At 43.0% G+C, this 20,240-nt stretch overlaps 1 protein-coding gene across 1 annotated transcript in view; it reads right to left on the reverse strand.

Moving 5' to 3' along the window:
- Nucleotides 1–211: 211 nt before the first annotated feature.
- The window catches only part of eif3k (eukaryotic translation initiation factor 3, subunit K), a 45,676-nt gene continuing 25,647 nt past the window's right edge, over nt 212–20,240 (reverse strand). The window contains exons 5-8 of the mRNA XM_072274460.1: nt 12,458–12,524; nt 6,349–6,426; nt 447–572; nt 212–326 (exon numbers count right to left, since the gene is read on the reverse strand). Of these exons, the coding sequence (XP_072130561.1) occupies nt 295–326; nt 447–572; nt 6,349–6,426; nt 12,458–12,524 (303 nt within the window). The 3' untranslated portion in view covers nt 212–294. The remainder of the gene's footprint in view (nt 327–446; nt 573–6,348; nt 6,427–12,457; nt 12,525–20,240) is intronic.

The following is a 20,240-nucleotide window of genomic DNA, read 5'->3' on the forward strand; positions in this document are numbered from 1 at the left end:
GCATCTGCAGATTTTCTCTTGCTTGTGGTTAATCCTTTTTGTGTGAGGGGGAGGGGAGGGGGAGGGAGGGAGAGAGAGAGAGAGATGCAAGAGGCTAGAAATAGTGTTTCAAGAACAAATCAATAAACACAGTAAGTCATTCGGGAGACACAACTGAATATTCCATACCACTGGACACCTTTAGTTGACAATTTATTCCAAGCAGACAATGTAAATGATTTCAACTTTATTGTCAATAATGTATTATAGAAAGTATTATTTGGTCTGAAAACAAAACTGAGGAACTTCGGGATATCACTGTGATGAAGCCATGATACTTGCCACACCTGTAAAGCAAAGAATAGCACACACCAACGTCATGTTTACAAATTAGAACTTGGAAAAAAAAAATACATGCACCTTTAAAAGACTATCGGCCACCTTAATGTGGGCCACGTTTTACTCACTGTCAAAATCTATCTTCTCCACAATATTTTTAGGTTTGATACTTTCTTCTTGGTTGCAAATGAAGATTTTATCAGGTTCTGACTCTGTCCACCCATACTTGCTCATCCAAGCTTGCAACTGGGAATCTGAAGAAGATATTCAAAGAGATTACGAAGCTTGTAAACGGACCACTGATTATTCATGATGAAGTCTGGGGCTCTCTTTCCAATCCATACTAAAATTTCAGTTATTATCAAAGTATATGTGTCACCATATACAACCATGAGACTAATTTTCTTGTGGGCATACTCAGCAATCTATAGAATAGCAAACTATAACAGGATCAATGAAAAATTAACCAAAGGGCAGAAGACAACAAACTACAAATATACACAAATAGCAATAAATAACCAGAACACAAGATAAAGAGTCCTTAAAGTGAGATCATTGGTTGTGGAAACATTTCAATGATGGGGCAAGTGAGTGAAGACATTTCCTTTTGCTCAAGAGCCTGATGGTTGAAAAGCAGTAACTGTTCTTGAACCTGGTGATGAAGGTACAAGAGTCCTGAAACTCTTGTACCTTCTTCCTGATGGCAGCAGTGAGAAGAGAGCACGGCCTGGGTGGTGGCGATCTCTGATGATGGATGCTGCTTTCCTGCAACAGCACTTTATGTAGATATGCTCGACAGTTGGGAGGGCTTTACCCGTGATGTGCTGGGCCAAATCCACTACCTTTTGAAGGATTTTCCATTCAAAGACAGTTTCTATACCAGGCTGTGATGCAGCCTTTCGATATACTCTCCATGGCACATCTATAGAAGTTTGTCAAAGTTTTGGATGTCATGCTGAATCTCCGAATACTTCTAAGGAAGTAGAGGCACTGTCGTGCTTTCTTTGCAATTGCAATTTTGTGCTAGGTCCAGGACAGGTTCTCTGAAATAGTAACATTCAGGAACTTAAAGCTGTGACCCTCTCCACCTCTGATCCTCTGAGGACTTGGTCATGGACCTCTGGTTTCACTCTCCTGAAATGTACAACGATGCTGTACTAATGATGAGGATTCACTCCTCATTGACACAGCCATGACCCAGGGGAGGGGCTCAACAAAGGTCCCCAGCAAAGAGCTCTAAATGGTCTCTTAAATGTCTACTAGCTAGTGGAGACCCAAGTACAGACAGATGTTGACATCCTGACCACAAGAGGTTCTGCAGGTGTTGTAAATCCATAGGAACACAAAGTGCTGGAGAAGTCAGCAGGTCAGCCAGCATCTGTGGAGAGGAATCCTGCTGAAGAGTCTCGGCCCAAAACGTTGACTGCTTTGTGTGTGTGTTACTTGAGATCTTGATATCAGTTATTAAAATAGCACCGGAAGACTTTGTATTATATAACTGCAGGATGGTGGATCACCATTACGAAGTCTGGGAATTAATGGCGTTATCTGTGTTGAGTTCAGATGATTTCAGGTTGGGTTGTGGATAAGCTCTGCCTGAAGAGCTTGGCAAAAGGAAAAATACCCCCACTCCAAATTGCTACATTGAACAGGGAGTCTGTACTCTAAAAGTCCAAGTGCTTCATTAGATTAGATTAGATTAGATTCAACTTTATTGTCATTGTGCCGAGTACAGATACAAAGCCAATGAAATGCAGTTAGCATTTGACCAGAAATGCAAAGAATAATGTTATTTACACAATAACTGCGAATAAAAAGTAAGTGCTACAGCACACAAATATAAAAGTACTGAGACAGTACAATATGGATGCAATACTGCTTAGCGCTGTGATGTGAGGTTCAGCAGGGTCACAGCCTCAGGGAAGAAGCTCTTCCTGTGCCTGCTGGTGTGGGAGCGGAGGCTCCTGTAGCGCCTACCGGATGGGAGGAGAGTAAAAAGTCCATGGTTAGGGTGAGATGCTGCCTGGCCTGCTGCGTTCACCAGCAACTTTGATGTGTGTTGCTTGAATTTCCAGCATCTGCAGAATTCCTCGTCCTTGATAATGCTTTTCGCTTTGCCCAGGCAGTGTTTATGGTAGATGTTCTCAATGATAGGCAATTGGGTGCCGATAATCCGCTGGGCAGTTTTCACCACACGCTGGAGTGCTTTGCGGTCCGATATGGGAGAAGGGAAAATCAGAAGTGTCAGTATTACAGTTGAACAAAGGGGACTACGGACACATGAGGGAGGAGCTGGCCAAAGTTGACTGGGAAGATACCCTAGCAGGGATGACAGTGGAACAACAATGGCAGGTATTTCTGGGAATAATACAGAAGGTGCAGGATCAGTTCATTCCAAAGAGGAAGAAAGATTCTAAGGGGAGTAAGGGGTGACCGTGGCTGACGAGGGAAGTCAAGGACAGTATAAAAATAAAAGAGAAGTGGTATAACATAGCAAAGATGAGCGGAAAGCCAGAGGATTGGGAAACTTTTAACGAGCAACAGAAGATAACTGAAAAGGCAATATGGGGAGAAAAGATGAGGTACGAAGGTAAGTTAGCCAAGAATATAAAGGAGGATAGTATGGGGGGTGGGGAGAGCAGGGTAGGGGATTGAAATAAGCAGCAGAAAACTGTAAACTGTCATCTTCATTATGGACACTAGCCTCCCCAGCATTGAGGACATCTTCAAGGAGTGATTCAACCCTATCACCCAGGACATGGGCCCAAAACGTCGACCGATCGTTTCCACGGATGCTGCCCGACCTGCTGAGTTCCTCCAGCGTGTTGTGAGTGTTACACATGCCCTCTTCCCATTGCTACCATCAGGAAGTACAGAAGCCTGAAGACACACTGTCAGCAATTCAGGAACAGCTTCTTTTCCCTCTGCCATCCTATTTCTAAATGGACATTGAACCCATGAACACTACCTCACTACGTTTTTCCCCTCCCTCATTGCACTACACATTCACCCTCAATATACATTTACAAATACTTACTGTAATTTAGTTTTTATTATGTATTGCTTTGTACTACTGCCACATAACAACAAATTTCACAACATAAGCCAATGATATCAGACCTAACTGATTCTGAGATAGAGTGGAAGTGGAGAGGGTGATTCCAATAGCAGTAGAGTCTAGGACCAGAGGGCATAGCTTCAGAATAGAAAAATAGTCATAGTCATACTTTATTAATCCCAGGGGAAATTGGTTTTCGTTACAGTTGCATCATAAATAATAAATAGTAATAGAACCATAAATAGTTAAATAGTAATATGTAAATTATGCCAGTAAATTATGAAATAAGTCCAGGACCAGCCTATTGGCTCAGGGTGTCTGACCCTCCAAGGGAGGAGTTGTAAAGTTTGATGGCCACAGGCAGGAATGACTTCCAATGACGCTTTGTGCTGCATCTCGGTGGAATGAGTCTCTGGCTGAATGTACTCCTGTGCCCACCCAGTACATTATGTAGTGGATGGGAGACATTAACCAAGATGCCATGCAACTTAGACGGCATCCTCTTTTCAGACACCACTGTCAGAGAGTCCAGTTCCATCCCCACAACATCACTGGCCTTACGAATGAGTTTGTTGACCCTGTTGGTTTCTGCCACCCTCAGCCTGCTGCCCCAGCACACAACAGCAAACATGATAGCACTGACCACCACAGACTCGTAGAACATGTACTCGTAGATGTCCATTTAGAACAGAGACGAGGAGGAATTTCTTGAGCCATTGGTGATTGGGAGAGGGGGTTGAATCTGTGGAATTCATTGAAACAGACGGCTGGGGTCTTTGGGTAAATTTAAAGCGGAGGATAATTAGAGCATCAAGGGTTACACTCTGATGTCAGGAGAGGGCACATAAACCAGCCATGATGGAATGGCGGAGCACACTCTATGGGCTAATTCTGGTGTGAACAATGTAAGCTGTAACAGCAGGTCAACAGGAATACAGTAACCTGGGTTCTTAAATGGAAATCTGGGAGTAAACTATTATACAGCTCAACATTATTATAACAGGCCAAATTAATATACAGGAGGGAAGGGCTAGATTTATTTTGGAATAGTCTTGACTAGAATATAAAAGCAGGGACGTAATGTTGAGACTTTATAAAGTACTGGTGAAGCCTCAGAGTATTGTGAGCAGTTTTGGGTTCCTTATCTAAGAAAGGATGTGCTGACATTGGAGGGAGTTCAAAGAAAATTATTTTGGGATTAAAAGGCTTATCATATGCAGAGTGCTTGATGACTCTGGGCCTGTATTCACTGGAATTCTGAAGAATGAGAAGGATCTCATTGAAACCTATTGAGTGTTGAAAGGCCATGATAGAATGGATGTAGAAAGGATATATCCTATAGTGGGGGAGTCTAAGACCACAGGCCACAGTCTCTGAATAAAGAGATGTCTACTTAGAACAGAAATGAGGAATTTCCATCTAGAGGGTGGTGAATCTGTGTAATTTGTTGCCACACCTTTAAGGCAGAAGTCGATAGATTCCGATTAGTCAGGGCATGAAGGGGAGAAGGGAGATTGGGACTGAGAGGGAAATGGATCAACCATGATGGAATAGTGGAGCAGATTCAATGAGCTGAATGGCCTAATTTTGCTCCTACATCTTACAGTTGTAAATCGGTTGGCCCAACATTGTGGGCTGAAGGGTCTGTACTATGCTTTAATGCTCTATGTTCTCAAACCAACAGCCTCACCTGGATGGAAGGGAAGATATTCAAAGATTCAAAGTACATTTACTATCAAAGAACATATAAGTTATACCACCTTAAGATTTGCTTGCTCACAGGTAGCCACAAACAAGAAAGAACCCAATTAAAGGGGGAAAAAAATAAAAATAAAAATAAAAGACTAACACCCAATACACAAGAGAAACAAATAAAACACAAATCATGCAAAAAATTGAAGCGAACAAGTACAATCCGACTAAGATGAAAGGACTGTCCCATGTTAAACAGTTCCTAAAAATTCATCCTGTGGATGTGGTTTCGTGGAAAGGCAGAGCACAGCTCCCTCCTCACTCTGAGAAAGGTAAATGGAATCAATAGCAAGGAGTCAGTCGAGAGTAACTGGGAGGGAAAAAAGACTGTTTCCTTTTGTCTTCCAGAAAACACAGAATCACCTTGGAAGACAGCCTTAAAATTTCTTCGCTCTAGCTGTTAAGATGTGGGAAAGTGATTCAGGAGCACTGAAAGACCACAAGGAGTAGAACAGGAATGAGCAGTCCACAATCCTGGGCTCCTTAGAAAGAATAAATTAATTCAGGACATCATGTTAGATTGAAACTTTGAGGGGAGGAATAAAAATGGAGACGGTTCTGATACATTTGTAGTATATTGCTTTATATTTAAATTTAGTGCTAAAGAACTTACAGTACAGTGCAAAAGTCTTGGGCACATATATAGGTAGGGCGTTAAGACTTTTGTAGCACAGTGGAGGGAAGGGAGTGGGAAGCACCTGAGAGACGTTCTGTAATGATCAATAAACCAATTGTTTGGAACCAAATGACCTTGCTTAGTGTCTCAGTGCTGGAGGTATCTGTACCCCCTGCCCCTGGTACTCCTTCTCTGCCACCTGTCCCACAATCCTCTCCCGGTGTTCCACTCTGGCCATTCCCAACATCCATTGTAAACCACCAGGTATACAAACTCACTCTGCTCCATGTTGGCAAATACCGTAACGCGCAAAATCAGTATCAGGTTAATATCACCGATATATGTTGTGAAATGTGTTGATTTTGTGGCTGCAGTACAATGCAATATGTGATAAATATAGAAAAGTGAAAAAATAGAAATAGAGAATTAGTGTTCATGTGTTCAATGTCCATTTAGAAATCTGATGGCAGAGGGGAAGAAGCTGTTCCTGAATATGATATTGTGCAAAAGTCTTGGGGATCCTAGAAATAGACGCAAAGTACTGTACCTGCTGGGGTTACGACAGTTTACGTCCCAACCCCCCCAAGTCTGCATTGATTCTTACCTGTCAGGTCTCCTAACATTTCAGCCAGCAGCCACTTATCTATTGTTTGATATGTGATTCCAACCACGTGACAGATAACTGCGGAAAGAATTCCAATACGTTAGGGCATATCTCTGACAGGACAGTTTCATCCTAGGCAGATTACTTAAGTCTTAGTACAGGGCTTCCCAACTTTTATTCTGCCATAGATCTCTACAATTCATTGATAGGTCCGTGGACCCTAGTTTGGCTACCCTTGTCCTAGAGGAAGTACATTGGAACATCAGTTATTTTGGCCATGTTTCCTTTATGTAACAACTTAATACAAAATCATTTATCGCTACAGATGATATCCGCTTCTTTTGCCACACTTTAATTTTAAGAAAAACTGTATAATTATCCTCCACGATCCAGGTGCTTTCAAGGTGCACTGCAGAGCTCGTGGGCGAGAGCAACGTTATCCTGTCTTTATTTTTATTTACTTAGCGACACAGTGCAGAATAGTCCCTTCAGGCCCTTTGAGCCACACCGCCTAACGATGCCCTGATTTCATCTTGGTCCAGTCACGGGACAATTTACAATGACCAATTAACCTACCAACCAGGACATATTGGGACTGTGGGAGGAAACCGGAGTGACCAGAGGAAATCCACGCGGTCACGTGGAGAACATTCAAACTCCTTGCAGGCAGCGGTGAGGATTGAATCTGGGTCGCCTGTACTGTGAAGCGCTGTGCTAACCACCACACTTCTATGCTGCTCTGATCTCAAACCTCCGCTGCCTTGCAGCTATACCCGCTCATGGGGAAGGCTTCAGGAGTAAACACCAAGGGAAAAATTTGGAGCTAGAGACCCTACATTGAGTTCAGTGCCGACTGGCAACTCCTATGTTGCTGCTGGTGCCAAACTGCATTGGTCTCTGCCATTCCTTTGGGCTCATCAGACACGTGAAGAGGGGGAGCTGGCTACATGGGCAACAGCCTGCTCTCCATATTGTACTACCCAGGCTTGTATATCTGAAGAACTAGGACACAACATCTGTGGTCGACCCCAACTGACAGAGGGTTCACAACAAAAAAAGATCGAGTACACAGAACTAATGGAAAGTCTGGGCCCAAAGTACCTGCCTGATTATTCCTTCTTCATAGGTGCTGCCTGACCTATTGAGTTCCTCCAGCATTTTGTCTGTGTTACACAAAACTGACGAGCATTCGTGGCACCTCCTAGTTACCAAGAAACTGGTAGCAAAGTGATTATTTGGATAATGCAGATTGCTGTTAAATCTGAACCAGAGGGCATTGAGCCAAGTATACAGAGCATTGGAATCACCAATTCATCAAATTAGACAAGGCAAGGGCTCCCTTTTAACAAAGCAGATGCTGAGAATGGGCAGAGGACACAGCCATATTTTCCTCTCTTGGGGTCACAAGACACAGGAGTAGAATTAGGCCATTTAGCTGTGCCACTCAATATTGGTTGATTTATTATCCCTCTCAAACCCAACTCTCCTTCCTTCTTCCCATAACCTCTGATGCCCTGACAAATGAACAACCTATCAACTTCCTCTTTAAAAATACCCAATAACCTGGCCTCTATAGCCATATGTGGGAATGAATTCTCCAGGTTCACTGCCCTCTGGCTAAAGAAATTCCTACACATCTCTGTTCTACAGGGATGTCCTTGTAGTCTGAGATCCTAGGCTTCCCCACAATTGGAAACACCTTCTCCGCATTCACTCTTTCAATATTCAATAGGTTTCCTGAGATTTCCACCCCCCCCCCACCCCCAGTCTTCTAAACTCCAGTAACTCTGTACAATAACTCTCAGACTGAAGGAATTAAATAGGGTACAAACTTAATTCTGGGCTGCTAACACTATGTTTTAGACATTTCCCCACTGCTGTCTGTAAGGATTTTGTACCTTCTTCCCATGACCACACGGCTTTTCTCTGAGTGCTCCAGTTTCCAAAGATGTACTGGTTGGCAGGTTATTGAATAGGTCATTGTAAATTGTCCTGTGATTAGGCTAGGGTTAAACTGGGGGTTGTTGGGCAGCTTGGCTCGGAAGGCTGGGAGGGCCTATTATTATGCGTTGTATCTCAATAAACAGACAGATTATCCAGTGCTTAGGAACTTTAAATGTATTCTGTTAAATTTAGCCCAGCAGTATTTGTAGACTGTTTGTCTTCCTTAAATTATTCACTTCTCTGAGCTAATCAGAATTCTAGAATTTGTTTTGCAGTGTTAGGCACCCTAGATCCTGTACAGTATAGTCAGCAACAGATTGAATTTTTATTCAACAACCTCCAAACATAAATTACTTATTTATAAAAGTATCTTTACATTTGTGTATTAATGGAAGTGGGATAAAGCAATATATGTAGCTCATATTGAATTAGAACATAAGAAATAGGAGCAGGAGTAGGCCATCTGGCCTGTTGACCCTGCTTCGCTGTTCAATGAGATCATCACTTACTTGGTCATGGACTCATCTCCACCTACCTGCTTTTTCTTCAAAATCCCTAATTCTGCTATTATGCAAAAATCTATCCAACCTTGTCTTAAATATATTTACTGAGGTAGTGCCTCCACTGCTTGGGCAGAGAACTCCAGACTCACCACTCTCTGGGAAAAACAGTTCCTCCTTATCTCTGTCCTAAATCTTGAGGCTATGTCCCCTAGTTCTAGTCTCACCCACCAAGGGAAACAATTTTCCTGCCTCTATCTTATCTATTCCTTTCATAATTTTGTATGTTTCTATAAGGTCTGCTCTCATTCTTCTGAATTCCAGTGAGTACAGTCCCAGGCCACTCAATCTCTCCTCATAGTCTACCCCCTCATCTCTGGAATTAACCAGGTGAACCTCCTCAGCACCGCCTCCAAAGCCAGTATATCCTTCCACAAGTAAGGAGACCAGAACTGCACGCAGTACTCCAGGTGTGGTCTCACCAGTACCCTGTACAGTTGCAACATAACCTCTCTGCTCTTAAATTCATCCATTTGCCTTCTTGATAGCCTGCTGTACCTGCAAACCAATCTTTTGTGATTCATACACAAGCACTCCTAAGTCCCTCTGCACAGCAGCATACAGCATTTTTTTTACAATTTAAATAATCTTCTCTTTCATTTTTCCTTCCAAAGTTGATGACTTTGCATTTACCAACATTGTACTCGATCTGCCAGACCCATGCCCATTCACTTAACCTATCTATATCCCTCTGCAGACTTTCCAATCAATTTAGTATCATCGGCAAACAAGATACACTACACTGTCCCCTCTTCCGGATCATTGATGTATATTGTGAACAGTTGCAGGCCCAGCACCGACCCCTGCGGCACATCACTCACCACTGATTGCCAACCTGAACCCATGTAGCCCAACTCTCTGCTTTCCATTAGTTAACCAATCATCTATCCATGTTAATGCATCATCCTCAACTCCATGCATCCTTATCTTATCGATAAGTCTTCTGTGTGGCACCTTATCGAACACCTTCTGGAAATCCAAATAAATAACATCCATCTGTTCCCCTCTATCCACTGTGCTCATTATATCCTCAAAGAACAGGACCTGCCTTTGCTGAATCCATGCTGCGTCTGCCTGATGGATCCATTTCTTTCCAGATGCCTCGCTATTTCCCTCTTTATGGTAGCTTCAAGCATTTTCCCAACTACAGATATTAAACTAACTGGCCTATAGTTACCTGCCTTTTGCCTACATCCTGTTTTGAACAGTGGTGTGACATTTGCCGTCTTCCAATCTGCCGGGACCTGCCTAGAGTCCAGAGAATTTGGGTAAATCATCACCAAAGCCTCTATAACTTCTGCCATTTCTTTCAGTACCCTGGGATACATTCCATCAGGACCAGGGGACTTGCCTATCTTCAGGCCCACAAGTTTGCTCAGCACTACCTCTTTAGTGATAGCTATTGTATCAAGGTCCTCACCTCCCATCGCATCTATAACATCTCTCTTTGGCATGTTAGATGTGTCCTGCACCGTGAAGACAGATGCAAAATAGTCATTTGAAGCCTCGGCCATTTCCTCATTACCCAATATCAATTCCCCTTTCTCGTCCCCCAAGGAACCTACATTCACTTTAGCCACCCTTTTCTGCTTTATATAATTACAGAAACTTTTACTATCCATTTTTATATTTTGAGCTAGTTTATTTTCCATAATCTAGCTTACTTTTCTTTATTGCTTACTTAGTGGTACTTGGATGTTTTTTTACGTTTTCCTAATCTTTCAGTTTCCCACTACTCCTGGCGACTTTGTATGCACCCTCCATTTGTATGAGAAATTCAGTCATACTATGACCACTCTTTCCAAGAAGATCCCTAACTACAAGATCATTAATTTTACCTGTCTGATTGCACAGTACCAGATCTAAGATAGTACATTCCCTTGTAGGTTCAGCAACATGCTATTCAAGAAAGCCATCATAAATTCATTTTATAAAGTCCTCCTCAAGACTACCTCGACCAACTTGATTCACCCAATCTATGTGAAAGTTGAAATCCCCCATGATAACCGCTGTTCCATTCTTACATGCCTCAGATATTTCTGTTTATTGCCTGTAATGTTATTATTCGATGGTCGATAGACAACCCCCACCAGTGGTTTTTACCCCCCTTTACTATTCCTAATCTCTATCCAGATGGATTCAACATTCTGCTCCTTAGATCTTACATTGGCTCTCACTACTGCCCTGATCTCATCCTCAATAAAGAGCGCTACCACACTTCCCTTACTTTCCTGCCTATCCTTCCGTATTACCTGATACCCTTGGATATTTAATTCCCAATCCTCCGCACCCTGCAAGCACATCTCTGTAATGGCCACTAAATCATACCTCTTTGTACTAATTTGTGCCACCAGTTCACAAATTAGGAGTTGAAAACTTCAGAAAGGACACTATGCAAGCATTGTCTTTACACTACTACAGCTCGAGGCATCGAAGCTCAGAGTAATCTTTGTTCATCATTAAAATAGATCTGGCGATAATTATATTGGAATTTGTGATAGCTTACTACTCCATGTTCCCTACATCATATCAGTGCCTACAGTTCAGGAGGTCTTCACTGGGCTGTAAAACAGGGCAGCATTATGGTGTAGCAGTTACCATAACACTTTACAACACTAACAATCATGACCAGGGTTCAATTACTCCCAAAATCCATCACCATCTCCTTTGTCTTACTGATGTTGAGCTGCTGATGATTCAACTTGCACCATTTGGCCAAAATACTCTAAGTCAATTTTTAGTATTGAAAAAGCAGACATCAATTAAAAATAGTGACTTCCTAAGTAATCAAGTCCAGTGATAACTGTGGATCACAATTCTTCAATAAAGAGTTAAGCTCCTGTGAAGGACATTGGGATCTTAAAGGAGCCATACAAATGTCTGCTGCTGTTTTTTCACACTTGCATAGATATGTTGTTTCACAATATCCTCGATAACACAGGCAGTTTACTGGTTTCAAATGGTTCCATTTAATATCAGAATGTATACATTATGCAACCTAAATTCTTGTTCTTTGCAGGCATCCAAGAAAAACAGAAGACTATTCCAAAGAATGAGTGACAGTAAAGACATCGGAACCCCAAAGCCCCCCCCACATACCCTCCTCATGCAAAAGCAGCTGCAAAGCATCAACCTCCCCCTCCACTTATTTCAGTAAAATGCAGCAGCACCCACCACTCACCAAGCAAGTAATAGTAAAACCCCCAAAGAGAGACCATAATCTGCAGTATGACAAAAAATTAATCGTTCACCTCGACAAATTCGGCATGCCACAGGCTCTCTCCCTCCCTCCCCCCTAATCAGGGGACAGAGGTGTCACACAGTGAAAGGGGAGATTAAAAAGACAGAAAACAACTCACTGTTAGCAATGTTAAAGTCCGCCGTGTTGCTCCCCTCCCTCCCAACCTAAATCCTCCGACACAAGCATCAGCAGCAAACTCGGCCCCACCATCGAGAGAAAGAGAGAGAGATCAAAGTACGGAGGTTTTAAATTCTAGTGGTATCTGGGATGTATTACAATATCAGCCAGTTTGCCTCCCGTGCACAGTCCCACTCCCTCTTCCCATTTATCAGAATAAAATCTAAGGAGCTTGACTTGCACTCACATTTACGCACAGAATCTTCAAAACTTGTTATTCCGTCAATTAGCTCAGCATTTTCTTCTAGATTGCGCTGGATGGGGAAGGAAAGAGAAAAGAGTATAGATTTGTCAGAGAGCGAGAAACAGGCCCTTCAGCCCACCGAGTCTATCCCAACCATATTATTGTCTCCCAACTCTCATTAATCCTCCTCATACTCTACCTCTCACCTACACTTGAGGTACAATTTAGCCAATTAGCATATCAGCCTCAAAATACAGAGTGAAGCATACACCCCAACTGTTTACCAGCCATCCATAAATACAACCACCATCGTTATGTGCAGTGTTGTATGACATGTGCCATCGTGATCCTTTGACCATGATTGTTCTAGGCAAATTTTTCTACAAAAGTGATTTGCCATTGCCTTCTTTTGGGCAGTGTCTTTACAAGATGGGTGACCCCCCCCCCCCACCATTATCAATACTCTGCCTGGTGTCAGTGGTTGCGTAAACAGGAGGTACAACCATCCACCACCTCTCCCATGGCCACATGTGACCCTGATCTGGGGGCTTTAAGCAGCTGCTACACCTTGCTCAGGCTAGCGTAGGGAAGAAGCGCTTAACACCTCCTTTGGTAGAGTCGAGTCTCGACCCTGCCACCCAATAAAAACACCACAGTCTAAAACAAATATTTACATTTTATAGCTGGCAATACTTACAGTACATTGCATTGTACTGCGGCTAAGTTAACAAATTTCAAGACACATGCCAGTGATAATAAACCCGATTCTGACAAACAAAATACTTGCATTTTTCAAACTAGCAAACATTCTGAAGAACTTCAGAACTATATTAAAAACAGAAGTTTGCACTGCAGAACTTGGAACTGGGGTAAGGAGCCTCAAAGGAGTCAGGGGAAATGAGGAGGTTGTTCCAGAATCTTGTGATTAGACACCTTAAGACAAAACTACTGGTGGTAGAGCATTTACATTTGGGAGTGAGTGTGCGTGCGTTTTTATCTGTGTGTGCGTGCACATACGCATGCCTTGTCTGTAGACAGATACGCGCTCGCACACAGATGAAAACAGAAAAGCATACACAAGCACACACTATAGATACCATATATTTATTCACTTATGGAGATGCAGCACAGAAAAAGGTCCTTCCGGCCCTTCGAGCCATGCCTCACAACAACCCACTGATTTAACCCAAGCCTAATCATGGGACAATTTACAATGACCAATTAACCGAGTTCAAAGATAGTGTCATCCTTACAGGTGCAACTGACATCATTACCTAGGTCAAGGGTCCCCAACCACCAGGCCGCAGAGCACGTGCTACCAGGCCGTGAGGAAACGATATGAGTCAGCTGCACCTTTCCTCGTTCCCTGTCACACACTGTTGAACTTGAACATAGAGTTGCCAACTGTCCCGTACTTGCTGGGACATCCTGTATATTGGGCTAAATTGGTTTGTCCTATACGGGACTGCCATTCTCCCATATTTCCCCAGCTAAGGTAGAGCATTCCTATGAAACCTTTCCTGCTGAAATGGCGTGAAGCGAAGAAGAAATTACCATTAATTTATATGGGAAAAATTTTTAAGTGTTCCCAGACCCAAAAAATAACTTAACAAATCATACCAAATAACATATAAAACTGAAAATAAATAACACTAACATATAGTAAGAGCAGGAATGATATGATAAATACACAGCCTATATAAAGTAGGAATAACATATGTACAGTATAGTCGGGAAGATGAAGGCAAAACCAACTTGTGGGGGGAAAAATCAGCACGTACGCGCATGCGCACATCACGCATGCGTACACAGGTACCTGCTCAAAGCTTCATGGTCATGGTAGTCTTTCCCAGGGTAAAGTGTCCCGGGATTTGACTGCTACTTCTGTCCCTTATTTGGGAGTGAGAAAGTTGGCAACCCTAACCGTAAAAGACATGTTGAGGTGAGTTTAACCCTACTTGAACACCCACCCCGGTCGGCCGGTCCGCAAGAATATTGTCAATATTAAACTGGTCCGCGATACAAAAAAGGTTGGGGACCCCTGATCTAGGTTCTAGACAGAGCCAGAAAGTGAGATTAGTCTAGATGATTCTCCCTTGGAGACCACAGATACCACACCACGGCCAAATAACCAAATATCTTCTGTGACAAACCTTCATTCAGTTGGCACAATGGTCTCGATGGGCCAATCACCCTAATTCTGCTCATGTGTCTTATTGTCTATAACTGTGCAAGGTAAAGAGGCATCAAGAGGAAACTATGAAGTGATTCGAGAACAAGAGAAAAAAGTTTAAAGCAAGAGCCAATACCAGACAGAAACTCAGTGTGAAATGTGGCCAAAAGAATTGATGGCTAGCTCAAGTTTGTAGACAGCAGATAAGCAGAGGCAGACAGTGTGTTTGCTGAGGTGAGGTCTGACAGAAATTATAATCAATACAAAGTGCTGGAGGAGCTCAGTAAGTCTGGCAGCATCTGTGGTGAGAAATATATAGTCAGTGTTTTGGGCTGAGACCCTTCATCAGGACAGGAGAGTACGGGAGAAGATGCCAGAACATTAAAAAAAAGTGAGTGGGGTGAGGAAAGAGGCTAGCTAGAAGATGATAGCTAAGCCAGGTGGGTGGGAAAGGTAAAGGGTTGAAGAAAGAAGCTGACAGGAGAGAAGAGTGGATCTTAGGAGACGAGGGGACCTGGGGGAGCTGATGGGCGGGTGAGAAGAGGCAAGAGGCCAGAATGGAGAATAGAAGAAGAGAGGAGGGGGAGGGAAATCGTGTTTTAACCAGGAGAAATTTTTATTCATGCCATCAGGTTGGAGGCCACCCAGACAAAATATAAGCTATTGCTCCTCCACCCTGAGGGTGGCCTCACCTTGGCACAAGAGGAGGACATGTACCGACCTGTCGAGTGGGAATTGGAACTAAAATGTTTGGCCACCAGGGATTTAGCTTCTGGTGGGTGGACTGGAAGTGCTCGATGAAGTGGTCCCGTCATTTATGATGGGGTCTCACCAATGTTCCCTCTAATTTATAATGACTAGTGTGTGCAAAAATCTTTGTGCCGTGCAACTTTTTGCCCAGTGATATGTGCACACTGAAATTTTAAGTGGAAGTAAATCTGAAGCCATTCTAAAGATAATAAACTACTAACTTGTTTAAAAGAAATAAAATAATACACACCAATGAGTTTTATTTCTCACATACTTTCCCACATGTCCAACTGAGTGTACAGAAGTACCTATTTTAACTCTCAATAAGAACTTTGATGTCCTCTGGGGTTGATCATTTTCACTCTCGTTCATCTGCACTCTCACAAAACATAGGTAGCAGGCAATGAAAGATATTCTCGCCGGAGCTTTTGCACACCATCTATATGATTTCCTTGATAAATGATGCCTTAAAAAGTCAAGTTTCCAAATATCACTCCACTTCGCAAATTCGCCAGCAACTTTTGCATCATGACAATACACACAGGTAACACCAGTTTCTGTTTTGTACATAAATATTTCTGATAGCTGCACATTCCTGACCTCATGAGCTTACAGTGTAACAGTTTCTACTGTTTCACTAAGACATTCTGCTTTGAATGAACTAGCAGTTCTTCTGAACTTCACGCCCTTTGCTGCTTTGGAATTCCACATAGGACATCAATAATTTCTTCAATAAAAACAGCATAAATAAGCCAGTTCTAAAATCTGCAGACAAATCATTGAAAACTCTACGTTGTAAACACTGTCCACGTCAGAAACCAGAGAAGGAAGTGTGATTGTGTATGATTGTGAAATACACTTGAAGTGCCAACTAGGTAGAGGGTGACAACCTTTTGTATGCTAGTATGCTAGGATGTGTGCACGTGCACACCTTAGAGGGAACATTGGTTCTCGTCAGTGTACAGGAGGCCGCATCAGGACAACTGGACACAGTAGACGAGGGAAATTTTATTTTATGACCACATGCAAACTACCTAACTTCTCTGCCTTCAAAAGCACATTAAGTAGCTCACCAAATATACACACATTATGGAGGGAGACCAATAATAAGGACGTTATAAAGATTAACTTTATTCGTCACATGTACATCAAAATATAGAGTGAAATGCATCATTTGCATCAATATCCAACACACTCTGAAAACGTGCTAGGGAAAGTGACACCATGCTTCTGGTATCAACAGGCCCACATAAAACCTTATTTACCCATACCTCTTTAGCAGGATAAAAGGAGAAACAAAGCCAGATTATTTTCATTATAACTCCAATAACTTTCTCTTCTACATTTCACCACCCTAAACCCAGCTGCTACTGTTACTACTTAACGGGCAGTGACTAGAAATGTACTGGTAATACAAGGTAACTAGTCTGTAAACAAAAAAAAACTGTAGATGCTAGACCAATCTCCGGTACCAACAGTACAGAGTTTGCAATTCTTTCTATGACTCTATGGCTTTCTTCAAGTGTTTTGGCTTCATTTTATATCTCAAAGATGAGCTGGTAGGTTAATTGGTCACTGTACTTTAGTGTTACTTGCAGAGTCACAGGAAAATAGAAGGTAATGGGATGACTAACAGAGGAGCTAGCAGGACTCAATGGGCTGAAAAACTGCTTTCTGATAATTATCCTCCACAACTTGTGCCATTTCCAAAGGGACTCTACCACTAAACATATCTTTACCTTCATTCCTCCATGATTCCCTTTGTCCACTCGTCCCTCCCCACTAATCTCCCTCCTGGCACTTATCCCTGAAAGTGGCCAAAGTGCCACACCTGGCCTTTCACATCCCCCCTCACCTCCATTCAGACCACCCCTCCCCCCTTTCTAGGTGAGGCAACACTTCACCTGTGCAGCTGCTGGGGTCCTATTGTATCCAGTGCTCTCAATGTGGCCCCTCCTGTTGTAAATTGGGGAGCGCTTTGTCAAGCACCTCCTATCCCATTCGACTTCTCGGTGGCCAAACATTTTAATAGCCATTCTCATTCCCGTTCCAACACGTCCATCCATGGCCCCCTCTTATGCCAAGATGAGGCTAACCTCAGGGTGGAGGAGCAACACCTTATATTCTGTCTGGGTAGCCTCCAACCTGATGGTCTGAATATTGATTTCTCCTTCCAGTGAACAAACTCCAACGATCCCCTTCCTCTATTCCCCACTCTGACCTTCCACTTCTTCTCACCTGTCTATTACTTCCCTCTGGGTCCCCTCCTCCTTCCCTTTCGCATATTGTCTATTCTCCTCTCCCATCAGGTCCTTTCTTCCCCAGCCCTTGACTTTTCCACCGACCTGGTTTCACCTACCAGCCAGCTTCTTTCCCCTCCCCCCACCTTTTTTATTCAGGCATCTTCCCCTTCCTTCTCAGTCCCGGTGAAGGGTCTCAGTGCAAAACATCAACTGTTTACTCTTTTCCATAGATGCTGTCAGGCCTGCTAAGTTCCTCCACTGTTTTGTGTGTGTTGCTTTGGATTTCCAGCATCTGCAGAATTTCTTGTGTTTAAAGGTTTTTCCACCCTGCCCCCACTTTCACATACTGGCCATCCAGAGTAATGAACAGTTCCTCCTTTACAGATGTCCCCAAGTCAATTCTGTACACAAGTTGGATAATATAAAAGATCACTACATGGTATCCATACTGTCGCAGTATTGTAATGAACGGCAAGAAAGCAAGCAAGGCTGATAAGCAACAACTAAGCGTTTGGTGGGGGGGTGGGGGAGAGAGACTGGTCACTGGAAACAGTTCTGCAGTTCTCAGGAGCAAACGTAAGTACATCAGAATGTACTTCAATAATAAATTTGCTTTGAATTCTTGAAAGAGTACTGAGAAAACTTACAAGGATGCTGCTGGGATTTGAGGACCTGAGTTACAGGGATAGGTTGAATAGGTTAGGACTTTATTTCTTGCCAGTGTAGGAGAAAGAAGGGAAGTATAATAGAGTATAGATAGTGACCTAGGTGATCATGGTCTTGATCATGATTGTTCTTGGCAAAATTTTCTACGGAAGTGGTTTGCCATGGTCTTCTGCTGTGCAGTGTCTTTACAAGACCGGTGTCCCCAGCGATTATCAATGTTTCAGAGATTATCCATAAGACCATAAGATATAGGAGCATAAGTAGGCCATTCAGCCTATTGAGTCTGCTCTGCCATTCAATCATGGGCTGATCCAATTCTTCCAGTCATCCCCACTTCCCTACCTTCTCCCCATACCCTTTGCAGGACATCTTCAAGGAGCGGTGTCTCAGAAAGGCAGCGTCCTTTATTAAGGACCTCCAGCACCCAGAGCATGCCCTTTTCTCACTGTTACCATCAGGTAGGAGGTACAGAAGCCTGAAGGCACACACTCAGCAATTCAGGAAGAGCTCCTTCCCCTCTGCCATCTGATTCCTAAATGGACATTGAACCCTTGGACACTACCTCACTTTTTAAAAATACATAGTATTTCTGTTTATTGCATGATTTTTAATCTATTCAATACAAGTATAACTGTATAAAGTATAGTGAATAAGATTTACTTATTTTTTTTTCTTCTATATTATGTTTGCACTGAACTGCTGCTACTAAGTTAACAAATTTCACATCACATGCCGGTGATAATAAACTTGATTCTGATGCCCTGGCTAATCAAGAACCTAGCTATCTCTGCCTTAAATGCACCCAATGACTTAGCCTCCACAGCCACTCGTGGCAACAAATTCCACAGATTTACCACCCTCTAAGTAATTTCTCCGCATCTCTGTTCTAAATGGACGTCCTTCAATCCTGAAGTCGTGCCCTCATGTCCTAGGATCCCCTACCATGGGAAATAACTTTGCTATATCTAATCTGTTCAGGCCTTTTAACATTCGGAATGTTTCTATGAGACCCGACCCCCCCCCCCCCCATTCTCCTGAACTCCAGGGATCACAGCCCAGGAACTGCCAGATGTTCCTCATACAGTAACCCTTTCATTCCTGGAATCATTCTCGTGAATCTTCTCTGGATCCTCTCCAATGTCAGTATATCCTTTCTAAACTGCACACAATACTCCAAGTGTGGTCTCACGAGTGCCTTATAGAGCCTCAACATCACATCCCTGCTCTTGCATTCGCCTTGTGCACCACCAACTCAACCTGGAGGTTAACCTTTAGGGTATGCTGCACAAGCACTCCCAAGTCCCTTTGCATCTCTGCCCACCTAAATAATAGTCTGCCTATTTATTTCTTCCCCAAAGTGCATGACCATACACTTTCCAACATTGTATTTCATTTGCCACTTCTTTGCCCATTCTACAAAACTATCCAAGTCTCTCTGCAGGCTCCCTGTTTCCTCAACACTACCTGCTCCTCCACCTAACTTTGTATCATCAGCAAATTTAGCCACAAATCCATTAATCCCATAGTCCAAATCATTGACGTACATCGTAAAAAGCAGCGGTCCCAACACCGACCCCAGTGGAGCTCCACTGATAAGCGGCAGCCAGAATAGGATCCCTTTATTCCCAGTCTCTGTTTTCTGCCGATCAGCCAATGCTCCACCCATGCAGTAACTTCCCTGTAATTCCATGGGCTCTTATGTTGCTAAGCAGACTCATGTGCAGCACCTTGTCAAAGGCCTTCTGAAAATCCAAGAACACCACATCTACTGCATCTCCTTTGTCTACCCTGCTTGTAATTTCCTCAAAGAATTGCAGTAGGTTAGTCAGGCAGGATTTTCCTTTCAGGAAACCATGCTGGCTTTGGCCTATCTTGTCATGTGCCTCCAGGTACTCCATAGTCTCAACCCTAACAATCAATTCCAACAACTTCCCACCCACTGATATCAGGCTAA

Source organism: Mobula birostris, chromosome 12 (assembly GCF_030028105.1).
Source record: "Mobula birostris isolate sMobBir1 chromosome 12, sMobBir1.hap1, whole genome shotgun sequence".
Classification (NCBI taxonomy): domain Eukaryota; kingdom Metazoa; phylum Chordata; class Chondrichthyes; order Myliobatiformes; family Myliobatidae; genus Mobula; species Mobula birostris.